General features: G+C 39.0%; 1 protein-coding gene and 1 pseudogene across 1 annotated transcript; one reads left to right on the top strand and one right to left on the bottom strand.

Annotated features, from left to right (window-relative positions):
• The first annotated feature begins 34 nt into the window (after nucleotides 1–34).
• On the top strand, nucleotides 35–7,530 carry mest. Its single transcript, XM_015376686.1, has 10 exons — nucleotides 35–154; nucleotides 1,127–1,204; nucleotides 1,327–1,463; nucleotides 1,564–1,622; nucleotides 4,781–4,821; nucleotides 4,964–5,034; nucleotides 5,110–5,211; nucleotides 5,295–5,371; nucleotides 6,375–6,438; nucleotides 7,172–7,530. Exons 1-10 carry the CDS (start codon nucleotides 62–64, stop codon nucleotides 7,287–7,289), a joined length of 840 nt encoding a protein of 279 aa, XP_015232172.1. The 5' UTR covers nucleotides 35–61; the 3' UTR covers nucleotides 7,290–7,530.
• A 78-nt stretch (nucleotides 7,531–7,608) lies between these two features.
• LOC107085977 overlaps nucleotides 7,609–16,092 on the bottom strand; it is a 10,570-nt pseudogene continuing 2,086 nt past the window's right edge.

Here is a 16,092-nt window from a genome sequence, read left to right on the forward strand (position 1 = left end):
CACGGCAAAGGAGGACTAAGCAAATCTCCAAACATCCACCTCCTTCCTTTCTCACATCACTATGTTACTCCTAGACTCCTATGGTGCTTTGCGAAGCTCAGATGTGGTCCTTCTCCTCCATGGTTTCCCCACCTCCAGCTATGACTGGAACAAGGTACCCTGGATACATCATCTCTTTATTTTCTGCATGATCAGCAGGATCCATAGTGTCTGGCACTTAATCACATTTCACCATCTATTATTCCTGTTGTCCATTATTTATCTGTTATTCAGCTTTCTGTCCATTGTCCTTTTCAGGTTCCATGTTGACACTGTAGCATTATTTATTTTTTTATTGATATTAGGGCCGAAACAATTAATCAGGTTAATAGATTATGGAAATAATAATCAATTAACCATTGCATAGAGACTCTAAAACATGACTTTAGCTGACAGAGCAACCTACTGTCAATATGCTCTATTCAGAGACAGTGGGAAAGTTTTAGTTTGACCTGGTTTAATTCTGTTAAAAAAAAAAATAATAAATGCTATCCGATAAGATTAACTTTATTGTCCAAAAAGGAAATTTGATTTACAGACTCTGGCTGCTACATAGTCCAAACTATGTCACATTGCATTCACACATAAAAACACTGCTATAAAAATTCCATCATAAGACAATAAATAAATACATAAGGAAGCATGTTACATTCCATTCACAATAAAAATTGAAAGAAAAAAAAAATTGTATAAAAACCATCTTTAAAGAATCTGTTAAGGTAGTTTACATTTCCAATACCATTGCCTATTACACAATTTACTGCTTGATACTGTTTATTGCCTTAATGGAAAGCAGAACAAATGAGTTCTTATAGTGGTTCAATCTACAGGCAGGGACTCTAATACGTCGACCTGAAGGAAGAAACCGATACTCTGAATAAATAATATGAGTGGATAAAAAAAATAATAATAATCCACAGATTACTCGATTAGCAATATAATTGTTAGTTGCAGCCTTAATTTATATGAAATTCATTTGTGTTTAAATCTTCAAATTGGCCTAAAAGGAGAAGCTACATCTTGTAAATGTTAGTCATTTTACCATAAGAACTGTCCAAATCCTGAAACCATTTATCCTCCATTGCAGATCTGGGATCCACTCACACAGCGCTTCCATCGAGTCATTGCACTGGACTTTCTTGGATTTGGCTTCAGTGACAAACCAGTGAGTCTGCAGCTTGATTTCCTGATGCTGTAATGTGTTTCCTGCCACTTGTTGATCCATTACTGCTGTTTCTTTTCCTTCCCTCACACTGTTTACAAATCTCCTTTTCCATGATTTCTCAGAGACCCCACAGATACTCCATCTTTGAACAGGCCAGTATAGTTGAAGCCCTGGTGAACCATTTGGGTCTGAGCAATCAGCGTCTCAATCTGATATCCCACGACTATGGAGATACTGTGGCTCTGGAGCTGCTGTACAGGTCATCCATTTCTTTCAGGTCTCAACAAATATTAATGGTTTACCATTGATTTCTTCCTCTACATTTTTTTCCCCTCTTTTTTTTTTTTTCTATAAATTAGGAGTGACCAAAATCGCAGCGGCCATCTGATCTTCAACAGCCTCTGCCTTTCAAATGGAGGTAATGTAATGTGTACCCTGTTGGCATTCCTTGGGGAGTTAATAAATAAATGCAAAATAAATACAAAAAAACAAACATCTCATGTATAATATTAGACATTTCTAAATTCCCAGACATTTTGCTCATGTTCGTATGTGATTACAGCTTAAATGTTTTAAAACACAGGCATAAGTAGGAACACATGGATCATGTAATATGCTGCTCTTCTTTACGAAGGGTCCTCTTATACAGCAGTAAACTATTTTTCCAGACTAGCTAGGATTCCAATTAAGCATCTAAAGCACCATCTTCTCTCCAGTTTCCTAGCATTTTGCTTAAAACCAGGGAGCAACCTTTCTTTTTTTAAAGTTTTTCAAAGGGGCTGCATTGTCTAAAACAGTAAACAGAGACCTAGATACCCCATCAACACAATCATCAACCTGTGAAGGGGAATAAACTAAACTTTTGCACTTTGCACTCTGTCGTGACACAGAGGAGAGAGAAAGTGAAACAGATCCTTTGAAATTTATAACTGCACTGTCTGATAATGATTGGCTAATGTTAAAGTAATGCTAAAGGTTATTAAAAAGAGGTCAGAGGACAGGAAGTTTTAGCCAATTTTTTATGTCACACTAAACTATATGTCATTTTAGCAAATATTTGAGGTCATACTATACTATTACTTGGTTAGGCATATTTTTTTAGGTCATACAATACTTTGACTTGCTTTAGCCCATTTTTGAGGTCACACTATACTATGACTCGTTTTAGCCAACTTCTGATGTCTTGCTGTACTATCACTTGTTATGCCAATTATTTAGGTCATACTAAACTATAACTCGGTTTGGCCTATTTTTTGTGGTCATACCATTCTATGACTGGTTTTAACTCTTTTTGAAGTAATACTATACTGTTAGTCGTTTTATCCAATTTATTCAGGTCTTATTATACTATGACTCGTCTTAGCCAATTATTTAGGTCATACTGAACTATAACTGCTGCGATAGACTGGCGACCTGTCCAGGGTGTAACCCGCCTCTCGCCCATTGACTGCTGGAGATAGGCACCAGCACCCCTCGCGACCTCACTCGAGACAAGCGTGTAAAGAAAATGGATGGATGAACTATAACTGGTTTTGGCCTGTTTTTCAAGTCATACTATATTATGACTCGTTTTAGCTATTTTTTAAAATCATACTATACTATGTGTCTTTTTTAGCAAAATATTGAGACCATACTATACTGTCTGTCTTTTTAGGAAATTTTTTTGGTATTTTTGAGGTCATACTTTACCAAGACTCATTTTAGCCTATTTTTGAGGTCATAGTATAGTATAACTCATTTTAGCCTATTTCTGACATCATACTATACTATGACTAGTTTTAGCCTATTTCTGACGTCATACTATACTATGAATCATTTTATCCTATTTCTGACATCATACTATACTATGACTCATTTTAGCCTATTTCTGACGTCATACTATACTATGAGTCTTTTTATTCTATTTCTGACATCATACTATACTATGTGTCTTTTTAGCAAAATATTGATGCCATACTATACTGTGTGTCTTTTTAGGAAATTTTTTAGGTGTTTTTGAGGTCATACTATACTATTACTTGGTTAGGCATATTTTTTTAGGTCATACAATACTTTGACTTGCTTTAGCCCATTTTTGAGGTCACACTATACTATGACTGGTTTTGGCCTATTTTTCAAGTCATACTATATTATGACTCGTTTTAGCAATTTTTTTTTAAATCATACTATACTATGTGTCTTTTTGCCAAAATATTGATGCCATACTATACTGTGTGTCTTTTTAGGAAATTTTTTTGGTGTTTTTGAGGTCATACTTTACCAAGACTCATTTTAGCCTATTTTTGAGGTCATAGTATAGTATAACTCATTTTAGCCTATTTCTGACATCATACTATACTATGACTAGGTTTGGCCTATTTCTGATGTCATACTTTATTATGACTGGTTTTAGCCTATTTCTTTCTTCATACTATACTAGGAGTCGTTTAAGACTATTTTGATGTCATACTATACTATGACTCATTTAAGCCAATTTTTGACATCTTACTATTCTATGAATAGTTTTCAGCTATTTCTGACATCATACTATACTATGACTTGTTTTAGCCCATTTCCGAGGTCATACGATACTATGACTTATATAACTATATTATTACTAATTTAAGCCAATTATTTGCATCATACTATATTCTATGACCTATTTTGGCCTGTTTTTAAGATCATACAATACAATGAATCATTTTAGATTATTTTTGAGGTCATACTATACTATGACTCATTTTAGCCAATTATTTAGTTCATACTATACTATGGCACGTCTTAAGTTATTTAGAGGTCATAGTATAGTCTGAATCGTCTAAGCTCATTTTTGAGGTCCCTCTATTGTATGAATCGCTTTAGCCTGTTTTTGACATCATACTATACTATTACTCGTTTTAGCCTATTTTTGAGTTCATACTATGCTATCAGTCATTTTAGCCAATTGTTGAGGTCACACTATATAATGACTTTTATTTATGCAATTTTTCGAACCAGATGAAGATCTGATATCACATGTTTGCAAGCCTGCAACAAATAATAGGATAAATCCTGATTGATTACTGAAATATTACTCAACTAATTTAGATATCAATTAACTTTGCTGGTGAAGATTCTGTCATCCAGGTCATAGTGATTCCAAAAAAGTTAAAAACAATCCACTGGACTTTGTTTCCAAGTTTGTAGACATTTCGCTTCCCAACAGGAAGCTATTTCAATTCAAAATGTTAGAATTAGCATTGAGTTCGAAGCTTTATAGAGTGGCCCAAAAACTTGTTTTGGCTTTGAAAACATGCAAATTAAACCAGAAGAACAGCCTGCAATACCCAGTATCCGGTATTGCAGGCTAACAAAGAACCCAAACGACTTCCCATTCCTAAAGGGTGGACCCATTAAACAAATCATCCATATTTGGTAGTAATTTCCTGTTTATTAAAAAGTTGGAGCTGCTGTCTCTACTATTTAAACACTTTGCAATAATGGAAAAGCTGGTTAAGCTTTATTCATGTATAATATTTCAATGTGCTATGGCAGAATCTGATTGTTGTGATTTAAAGACAAGGATAACCCTAACGGGTTTTCTTTTTTTTCCAATAGGGTTATTTCCAGAAACTCATCACCCACGGTTGCTGCAGACGGTGAGTAAAGCTGCCTTCATTCTACTCTTTGAACTTTATGAAATATTAGATTCTTTTGTTGTAATTTATTAAAAGGGGTTAAAAGTGGACTGCATATTTTTGTCTGTGCCATGTCCTTAATTTTCCTTTTTCCTCCAATTAGCTGATGAAGGACTCAAGTATTCTAGGGACGGTTCTGACACGCCTCATTAACTCCATGATCTTCCAGAAGGGGTGAGAAGACCAGAATGTTTTAAATGAAGAATGCAAGGAACTATTTGGTCTTATGCTTTTAGTCCTTTTTGGTAGCATTGGAGAAGTGTTCGGTCCCTACACTCAGCCCACAGATGCAGAGCTCTGGGACATGTGGACCAGTTTACGCTACAATGATGGCAACTTGGTTTTAGACAGGTAATGTTGCGTTCAAATGCTCACTGTTCCTGATTTATGGAAGGGGATTTCACTTCTTTTTTTTTTTTTTTTTTCTCCATCAGTATTCTCCAGTACCTCAATCAGAGAGCTCAGCACAGAGATCGATGGGTGGGAGCGCTCACGTCTACACATGCCCCATGTAAGTTTAGTGGATCAGAGGGGGGAGCAAACCCTTCCTAAAATATGAGCTAGGTCATTAAAGCCGGGCTTACACTGTGCGATTATTTCTTTTTTGCTTTTCTCGGGCCGACTTTCCAGTTGTACGAGAAGTTTCTAAATGGCCCGACTTTGAGCCTGAACGTGTGTCGTACATCGTGTAGTGTACAGGTGATAACGAGGGACGATCAGACTCTCACGACCACCTCCTGATCAGGAATCGGGAGAAAATCAAACATGTTTGATTTTCTCCTGACCGTTGTGGGCAAATTGCTAAGTGGGCATGCACAAACAAGGACTCTTCTTCCTCCTCTCAGCTGAAAAATAGAGGCATGGTGGGGGTAAAATGGAGTCCTTTCAGTAAAACTGACAGACCATAGTAGCCACGTTTGTTCAGCCATGTCTTTGTCCAAATATGCAGCCGCCTTTTCTTTTTAGGGCTTTCAACACACAAAATTGCCCAAATTGCCAAGGCAGCGCATTTCACTCTATTGAGCTTTCTTCTACAAGTTTGGCTCACGGATAGACGAGTCCGAGTAGCGCCATCTCACTATGGAGTCTGAAGTGGTTTTTAGACGTGCAGTGTGAGCAGGTAGATTGCATCAGAGCGTCGTACTGCAAAGTGCGAGAACATGCATTGTGAACGGTGAACTCGCGCTGTGCGACTAAACCCTGCATTTTGTCGTACAGTCCGAGCTGTAGCTATGTGCAACGATTGGAAAAAAATCGCACAGTGTATGCCCGTCTTAAGTGATGCTAAACTGAAAGGATGGAATAAGAGAACAAGGTTAGAAAGAAGGAAGTAATAGGAGGATACAAGGTAGAGGAAGGAAGGGAGTACACACAAGTAAAACAAATACCTAAACAGAACAGGAAGACTAAAATCAGACTCTTCCTGAACGCTCACATTAGAAGAACAAAATGGTTTGTTCACTTTTTCATCTCCTACATCTTCCATTTGGTTTCTTCCCCCTCCTGTGTTTTAGTGCACATGATTTACGGACCTCTGGACCCTGTCAACCCCCATCCACAGTTCATCCGTCTTTATGTGTGAGTTTCCCTTCAAGTGACTTCCTTAACCCGGTCTCTTATAAGTATTCACACCCTTTGAACGGGTTTCACAACAAATTCAAACTACAGATGTTTAGATACCAACCACAAAGCTTTATCTCTGTTCAAAGCTCCCATACATCAGTGATTTGATCTAAAACCTCTGCAGCCTTCATAGAACTAAAATTTTACATTATGTAGTGTTGGTTTGAAAGAAAATCCTTAAAGTTTGGGGCTGTTGTGATTAAAAGTTCAATGGGTATGAATACTTATTTAGGCAACTGTATAGTCTGCCTCAGTGTGAATGTGAAGTGAAAATATTTCAAAATGGTGGGATTAATTTGGATCTCCATTTGATCCATAAATGAGCTTTAGCCAGCAACATGTTTAGTTTTTTTTACCATTTTGTTTACAATATCAAATAATCCCAAGCATTTCAATAAAACCTTTACATTGGAGATATACATTTTCCTGCTGTGGTCTTCTTGAGAAATTATGTTTAAATGTGACCCATGGTTAATAAACTGGGTCATATTGAAATTCAAAACACAGAACAAAAAAGAAATTAAGCTCTTATTAAAAAAAAAAAATCCATCAGAGGTTAAACAGCGCTTTTAGGTTTCTTGTTAACCTCAAACTGTTATGAAAATGCATTCTATCGTCAATAAAAAGGTGGTTTCTAAAGTTCTCAGCAGTTAATTAAGAAAAACTTTCATTTATTCTATTCTTGCAGGCATCTGGTGAAGAAGTCGACCGTCACGATTCTGGACGACCACATCAGTCACTACCCTCAGCTGGAGGACCCCACTGGCTTCCTAAAAGCTTATTTTAATTTCATCCACTCTTACTGAACAGATCACACACAGGCACCTTGTGTGAGTAATCAAAACCAGATCAAAATGATTTTCCACCCTTAGTTAGGAATGTTAGGAGCTAATGAAAAGTCTGAGGAAAACAAATGCACATTTATAGAAACCTGAGATGATCAACTACTGTAATATTGAGCATATCTGTTGAATCCAACATTCTGAATTACTTTTGATATCATTTTCTACATTATGCTAAATGTTAACTATCTTTAAATAAAAGTAATTTTGTTAAAAAAAAAAAGAGTCTTAGTTGCATTCTGATTTACTTTATTGTGAAACTGAAACAATATTTTCTAAGAACAGAAGATGGAAAAAAAAGACAGAAATGTTTTAGTTTATATAGAAGATATAAAACATTTATCTGGTTGAAATAGCCACAAGAACGAGTTTAAGTTTAAAGACTGACAAAGAGATGGATGAGGGTCGTTACATGCTAAATGGCTGCGCTGGGTTCAGATTTCTAGCCAACAGAGGCCAGGATCACATCGACAACGGTCTCCTCACTGCTGCGGACACCATTGTCACCATCAGCCAGCGCCAGACGAGCCCGAACCAGCACGTCGTAGCCTCCTCGGAAAACGCCTGGGGGGAGGTGGGGAAATCTTACTCTCAGCAAACAGATTTCTAAGAATTAACTTTGACTCTTTGAGGAATCTCACCAGCAAGGAAGAGGACGTGAGAGTTCTTATTTTCTGGAACTTTGTCGGAGCGTTCACAAGGCTGCATTCCCAGGAAGCTGATGATGTTCCCCACCGCCTCTGTAAATGGTTCAATAAAGAGATTGAGTTTGATGCAAAGATTAAACACACCTCTAGATGGAGCTACCTTCACCAACATCAGCTTTGCATGTAGGAAACTTGTCAAACATATTCAGAGTGCGTACCATCCAGCGTTCGCACAGACGCCAGAGCGAACGTCTCTTCCTTCTCGTACTCGTCTCCCACTTCCTCCCACGCTGCTCCGAAATTAGGTTTCAAGACTTTTTGAATGTGATCTGCAACGGTCACCTCCAGGTCTTCTAGCTGGAGGGAGTGAGAATTTGGAAAAACTAATTAAGATCTCAGGACCTGCAAAATTTGCTCGTCTTACCAACTCTAACTCCACTCCTACTTACCACGTATTCGTCATCGTAACCGTCATCGTCAGGCTCTCCTGTGTTGGGGTCACAGTCCCTCACCAGGTACTTCATTGTACAGCTGAATGTACACGACACTGCAGGCAGACAGAAGTTCTGTTCACCGAAATGGCAACTATGCCCAAAACTTGATCAAAATCCAGAGTTCTTAGAAATTCTAAAATACAATTTCTTTGCATGTTTGTGACCTAACATTCAGCTCCAATCTTAGAGTGGTATACCATCTCAAACCACAGTTAGATATCTGGATTGTTGGCACAAGGTGTTAATGTGCTGTGCTTTGACACCCATGGTGGTGGGTTCAAACCCTGGGAAGGGCAACATCTAGAGGAAAAAAAAAAAAAACTTCCAGAGGACCTTAGACTTAAGATAGGGTCCATCTGACTAGAGATCTATGAGGTACAACAAAAATGCTACGGCAGATGGGGAGCCAGGACGCCAGGAAGTGGGGATAGATGTCCTCCCCACTATCAATCTTAGAGGACAGCTACAACAGAATGTTGGTAAGTGAAGTAATGAGTGCAGGGAGTATGTAGCATAAAACGTACAGAGTAATCTAGATATAAAGTGCCTCATAATCTACTAGAAAGAGGAAAAAGCAGGGTGATGTGTAAAGGACAACTTAAAAACAGGCCACCAAGTTTTTATTTTTTTTTTATTTATTTATTTTTTTTTTAAATATATATAAATTAACAGTCATGTTAATTTTGCACCCACACAAAAAAAAACATTTCAAGTGCATCCATTATGACTGTTAAAATCTTTCACCTTGATGCTTTTGTTAACATTGCCTGATTAGAGTGAAACAAATGTTTCTTGGTCAGCGTTTCAATTCCTTCCGACCTACGGGGTCGTTGCTGCCAGCTGTGTCTCATTATTAAAATACACAGGACCAGGTTTCTGAACTGACCCAGGTGGCCCAACTGCCCCCTACCGAGCTCTACTGGAGGATGCTAAAATAGCACGACGTGCTTTATGATGATTCCCTCACTTCGTTTAGTAGCGTGTTTATGGATGATCAGCGGCCTTGGTTAAAGAGACCCCGACCAGTGATTTCCTCTCTGGTTGGTTTGCTGTGCATCTCTCTCTTCCATCTTCTTCCATCTTCCAAGTTTAGTAGGAACTTTTCCCAAAGCAAGTTTAACACTAAAGCAGTGTTAAATTCATTTCCATTCTAACAACCAAGACCATCACTTCTTTTCACCCATCTTGAATGGATATAACATCCAAGTTGTTCAGTATATAAACACAATTAGACTATTCCTCTTTGACTGAATAGACAGAATTGACACTAAATTTTTGTATAAAAGTCAGGACGTTAGTTAAAACAAATCCAGCCTTCACACCGGCAGTAGGGTCGTCATCATCAGGCAGCTGCGCCAGAGTGTAGGCGGACCCAGGCTGGCTGTAGGGGAGGCTGGGTGCTGGAATGTAGTGGACCACCTCATAGGCCTCAGATGGCTCCATCTGAACTACCACCTGCAACAAACAGGAGTTCAGCCCCGTTGCATTAAACTTGCTATAAAGTCGTGATGTTAAGAAACATGTTGGATCTGGTATCCAGGAACCTTTTGGAGCAACTGGTCGTTCAGAGTGTTTGTGCAGTCGAACTGGAACACCATGTGTCGCGCGAATGTGTGTTTGATGCAGCGAACCACGTATTCTGTCTCAGCCTCTGTCAGCTGTACTGCTTCTGACGACTTGAATAACGGGCCGAGGGTCTGGAATTCTGGGATGGATGCAAGTTGTTCTGCAAGTTGGTGACGAGAAAATAAAGGTGGACATCGATTAGTTGTCTTTGGCAGTGTAAAGGTCAAACTAAAGCAAGTGCAGACATGTAGTTTTACCTTGGTAGATGTCCTGGCGTGATGGACCCAACTTTTCTGGCAGTTTGCTTGTAGCAACAGGAGCAATTTCTAAGAGGGAATAAATCAATTATTTATTTTATGCACAGAATGATAATATTCAATCAGCGCCAAATATACAAGTACCTGTTTTCTGCTCTGTGATCGGAGCTGTTGCCAGAGGTACAGACTTCATATCAAAAGGGTTCTCGTAGGGCTCCAGAGTGTACTGGTGGAGGGACTTTTCCAGACCGGGAATGGACACTGACAACCCTGAGACACAAAGGAAGAGGAAACGTCAACATCAAGCCCTGTGGAGGTCTCTGGCACAACTGCATTGTTCAAAAGCAGCAGCTTTACCATTAAAGATGTACGCAGCATTCAGAGCTTTCTACTTCTGCTGCAGGACGTTCATGTAGAAAGTAGATCTGTCTCGCACCTCATCATCACTGTCCATCATACACCTGTGAGAACCAAACATGTTAGTGTACATCAACAATAGATGTTTAAACATCCATTTGGAAATTAAATCTTGTTTCTATTCAAAATAATATAGACTGAAATAAATATGTAAAGATTTTTATATTCCCTTCAAGAGACAACAGACACGTCTCTTTTAATATATTGAGGGAAACAAACATGCATAAGCACCTCTGCATTAGAACCAGGACGCTCGGCAGATAGATCATCATTCTGAGCACCAAATTTAGCCAAAGCGCTCACAGCAGCTGAAAATGAAAAAACTCAGTTACTGGTAATCAGACCCAGAGTTTCCAACTTAAACTTAGACGATGGATCAACATGGGGCTGTCTCACCTGCACGGACCGCCTCGCTCTCCAGCACCACCCGGTTGAATATGAAGCAAATGTACTTGGAGGGACTGCGGGGTCCGCGGCCCCTCTTTGCCCAGCAGGTGCAGGATCTTTGTGGCCAGCACTGTGTGCTCACAGTCCTCAATGAACTCACACAGGTGGGCCAAGCCCGTCTCTTTGCTCTCAGGATTCTCCTCGATGATGCTAATGATGCAATCCACAATGGCTCGCTTGTACTCAAAGCCACCCTGCATGAAACCAGAGGAAATTATTCCTAATAGATGTAGGAAAACCTGCTAGAATAATCTGTCTGTAAACACTCTTAAAATCAGACATTTATTTACTTACGTCATCTCTCAGCATGTTTGATAAGAAGTTCATCATGACGCTGTGCTTCCTGGGATACTTCTGACATAAGGCGCTGATGGCCTGCACGACCACCACCTGAAAAGAACAAATAAAACCAAAGGAATAAACATATCTAACCTGTTTTTGATAAACTGGACCACATTCAAATACTATATAATTTTCTCACATTGAACTCATCAGAAATTTCAGAGACAAAGGAGGAGATCTGTTTCATGAGGCGGTCCACGCTGCTCTCACTGCCGGTCTTCAAGAGAGTAGTGATTGCCAGAGTTGCAATGCTGCGGTTGGAATCTGTGATCAGGTTCTCCAGGTCCAAGTTGCATGCAGTCACAGCTGACGGGTGTTTCATGGCAACCTGGGAAGGATATTGAACTTGAATAAGAGCATTTTCACAAATAATGAATACACATTAAAAATATTTAGTCCATTAATAGCTTTTAAAGCTCTAAAATATGCTGTATAATGGGGTTTAAATGATGGCATGTACTGTACCTTGTTGAGGGTCCTAACAGCAGCATATCTCAAGGCGGCTTTAGGGGAGCTGCAGAAAAGCTGGAGCACTGCAGAAAAATTATCCACATTAGACCCACAGAGAGAACAACATGATTAAATTAAATCATTTTAACAGTTTCTTTGTACCGACTTGTTTAAACTCTTGCTTATTTCAGCACTGGCTTCAAACAGGCAAGCAAACAAGTGAGGCGGGAGTGGAACATCGACCTTGCACAATATTTGCTATTAATTGGTGTTTTATAAAAAACAAAATGAACTACAATGATATATCTTTGGTCTGAACTACAACTAAACTAAAAAAAACTAATTTTGTACACTGTTGCCGAAACAACAGTCCCCCTTTTAAAACTCTGAAATGAAACTGATCTGCTAATCTTTTAATATAGGAACACTTGTGATAATCACATTGAATGGTGATGTCTTTATCTAGTTTAAGCTTTATGAATAAGATCTGGTTAATCAGATAACCTGAAACAGCAGGAGCCAGCTCCCTGGCGGTACAGTTGGGCATGTGGACAATGGCAGAAGCAGCCTCATAAACGACCATCTCGTTCTTGTTCCTCAAGCAGCTCTCGATGAAGTCAAACAAGGGGCTGTCATGACTGTAGATCAAATACATGACATCAATACTGGTTCATCTATGATAACATAACCGTCTGATCCACAAATGCCTCAGTCTGCTCACCCTCCCTCAGTCTCGTCCAGCAGTTTGCTGGCAATGCGGATTAGCATGCAGTAGGCGAATGGGGACTTCAGGCCAGACTTGGTGAACTTGTTGAGCATCTTGGTCACAGCGAGACGATCGTTCTTCCTAAGATGATACAGCAGGCCGAGAGCATGGTACTAAAAGAGAGGGGGGAAATAAAGCATTTAGAGCAAAAATGTTTGCTTATGAGCCATAAACGTACATATTCCTCCAACATGCTCAGGTCTTTCCTACCTGGACCATGATGTTGTCACTGGAAGCAGCCTCCTGGGCTTCATTCACCCAGCGCTTCACCACATCGTAGCTCATCTTCACCATGTGCTGAGGAGTTGAAGCAGAGAGGATGTCATCCAACAGCAAAGAGCAATGCATGAGTGCATTACCCAATCATAAAAAATGTTGTGTATTTGCAGAAATTGTGACATTTTACCAGAGAGGAGACCAGAGCTGAACTGGACACACTGGGCACTTTGTCCACAATAGCCTGCTTCATGTACCGTTCGATGGCCTGCAGCATGGTGGTCTGTGAGCAGAACACAACAAATAAACAAAGCTCTGTAAGAAAATATATTTTTCTCCAGTAAGAGACAAATTAAGATATGAAAATAAGATAATAAAAAAAGTCAACTTCACTCACATCTGTAATCCTGCACAGGGCTCTAATGGCTGGACCTCTGTATACATCCTCCTTACCAGTCATGTCTTTAGTTAGACTATTTAAAAAAAGACAAATGAGAACCAATAAATCACTTCTTCTGATAGAAATAAAAAAGAGAATTTTAACTTTATGGCATTGAAATCAGGTGCTCTGTATTTTCTAAACAGATGTGCTGAGAAAATAAGGAAAAAGTACATATACCACACTGAGAAGTAGCTTTTGCTCACTGATTTGCTGTTCTTTTTTTAAATCACATTTGTCAGATAGTGAATTGATCTTCCATTTAAATCTTGAACTAACTGTTACTTACCAATGTTTACTACTACCTGACCTTTATAATTACATATTCATTTAATATTTACATCTAAAACAGTATGTGGTAGGCCAATTATGCTATTAATTATCAGTTAAGGTCACAATTCATAATTCAAAAACAAAAACAAAAACTGTCAAAAAGGAGAAAAAGTAACATAAATATTAAGTGGCTCAGAAGTAGACAGACAGTTCATACTTTAATCAAACTTAGACCTAGCATGACTTCAAACAGGCTATCCAAACCCCCAAAAGTTGCATACTGCTTTTGAATTAAAATGTATTCGGTAGGGTAAAAATCATCCAAGAATATTTTAAAGCTTTAATAGAAGTCTAAATTCATATTTATTGTTAATCAATTTCGCATCTACATTTTAGTCCTATAAAAACAAACAAAAAAATCTTGTAAATCAGCGTTTTTATTTGGAAATTGTTCATTTTCCCAGATCTTGGGGAAAGTTACCCAAAATGACCACCAGATGTCGACAGTTCTTATGAGCTGAGTAGAGCCTATGGCTCTGTTCGAAAACCTAGGACGCATCCTTAGAAGACCGGATTCGAACAGACATGGGCAATGTGGAGTCAGCAAGTCATCTCCATGTTATGTATTTAATCTACCCAGCCAATTAACCAGGTGAGTCCAATCTGCACAGGTTAATTTACGNAAGTCACGTGACTAGGACGTAAAACAATAGAAAGCGTATAGGTAGAAGAAACGTAACAGTACCACAAAAAAATGGCCATTAATGTACCTCCACTACGTTTTGCAGTGTGGACCAACGTAGTGGGGGTACATTTTCCCATGAGACTGGGTTGTGCATTGACACATCCAAACCTCTGCATTTCACTTACTTAGACAAACTTTATTGAAATTTTGTTTTGTACAGCTCTCAAGACATTTCATTTTCTTTAAGTGCATCTGTGACCAAACAAACATTGGGGAACAGTGGGATAAAAGCTGTTGCAGAACCTGCTTCTCCTCATTCAGGATCAGGCTGTTATCTTTGCACTAGCCCACCAGCTGCTCCACCTCCTGCAATGCAGTGTTTACCCCCTGGACTGCATCATTAAGTAGGAGGAGCTTCAGTGGCATGAAGCTGAAACCCCATTGTCATGAAAAACAATCAGCAAATAGACTGAATGGTTGTTGCTTCTTTGGTGCAGGTTTGTGCATTTAAAAGAGGTTATTTGAAAAAAAAAAAGGAAAACAAGATCATATACGCTGCTGTTGTTTCAGAGATATTAAAGGTTATTTTTTTAGAACACCCAGAGGTCAACTACCTGTTAAACACTCAATTGGATCAAAATTATCTAGCCAACTTTTTCAGTGTGTTTTTGCTCCTTTCGTTTTTAAGATAGAATTATTGTTAATCACATCCCATGACGTCACCATCCCAGCAGACATTAGTGCTGTCATTCCTTACCTTATTTGGTGGCTGGAGTGACTGTTTCATATCTATTTAATCACCAGCCTCCAAGACCCTTTGCTTTGGACCTGCCGTTACCCCTGGCAACCCCATAATGTTTCCTGTATAGATCTCGTTGTTGACGTTTCACAATAAAAGCACAGGTGAAACATCACGGACTAATGCTAACTTGTTCTCTATTAACAACTTTTGAATCGCCTTTGGGAGACCATCATTTTTGGAAAAGCCCCAAAAGAAAAATTGTCCAATTGGGTTCATCTAGATGCAGCTCTGATTGGGTCGGATTCAGCGGGATTCCTTTGTAAATCTGCCCCCTAAAAAGCCCTGATGGTAGGCAGTGGGCTGTTACAGTTCTTTGCTGGAGGTGAGTGAGGATGATGAACAGTGCTTCTAGGACTTAATGATCCAGAATCCCCTCATCCCATTGGTTGAGCCAAGTGTTGCTCACGCTGAAGGTAGCAGGAGACAACTGAGCAGTGTGGGGGACAAACTGAGTAATTTAAATTCTGACGCTACTTTTGGGAGCAAACAACTCCTCACTGCTGCAAGAGCTCAGTTGATATACAAGTGGAAAAAGTGTTATTGAGCAAACATTTTTTTTTCTGTTTTACCACTGTAGTCTCCAGTCATTGTATTTAAGGCACAAACATGTTTACAAGTTTGCACAACTTCGCTGTTGCACCAAAAATGTGCACTATTTTTATTGTTTTATATTCAGTTTTACAGTTTGAAGTTAAGCAGGACAGGCTTGTTTTTAAGATACTTATTTTATTCAGCTAAGTTTGTTATTTTTTTATTAAAGTGAATTGCTGGATAATAATTTGTTTTCCTTGTGTTCATGTCGCTCACAAATTGTCATGATGTGGCAGGTTTTCTAGCCCAGGTGCAGAACTCACAGACAGAGAGGCAGGGGAAAGTCCAATATTTTATTGGATTCGTTCAGGGTGCTGCCCTGGAGGCAGAGAGGACCGAGCAGGTCAGGTTCAGGTTTACAGATTAACAGGTTTA

Source organism: Cyprinodon variegatus, unplaced genomic scaffold (genome assembly GCF_000732505.1).
Source record: "Cyprinodon variegatus isolate N-32 unplaced genomic scaffold, C_variegatus-1.0 Scaffold139, whole genome shotgun sequence".
Taxonomy (NCBI): Eukaryota; Metazoa; Chordata; class Actinopteri; order Cyprinodontiformes; family Cyprinodontidae; genus Cyprinodon; species Cyprinodon variegatus.

Excerpts from the sequence above, each read along its gene's own strand:
- mest (XM_015376686.1), top strand. The coding sequence starts at position 62 with ATGTTACTCCTAGACTCCTATGGTGCTTTGCGAAGCTCAGATGTGGTC. Across the intron at positions 1,205-1,326 it reads TTGGCTTCAGTGACAAACCA|AGACCCCACAGATACTCCAT; the intron begins GTGAGTCTGCAG and ends ATGATTTCTCAG. Across the intron at positions 1,623-4,780 it reads CCTCTGCCTTTCAAATGGAG|GGTTATTTCCAGAAACTCAT; the intron begins GTAATGTAATGT and ends TTTTTCCAATAG.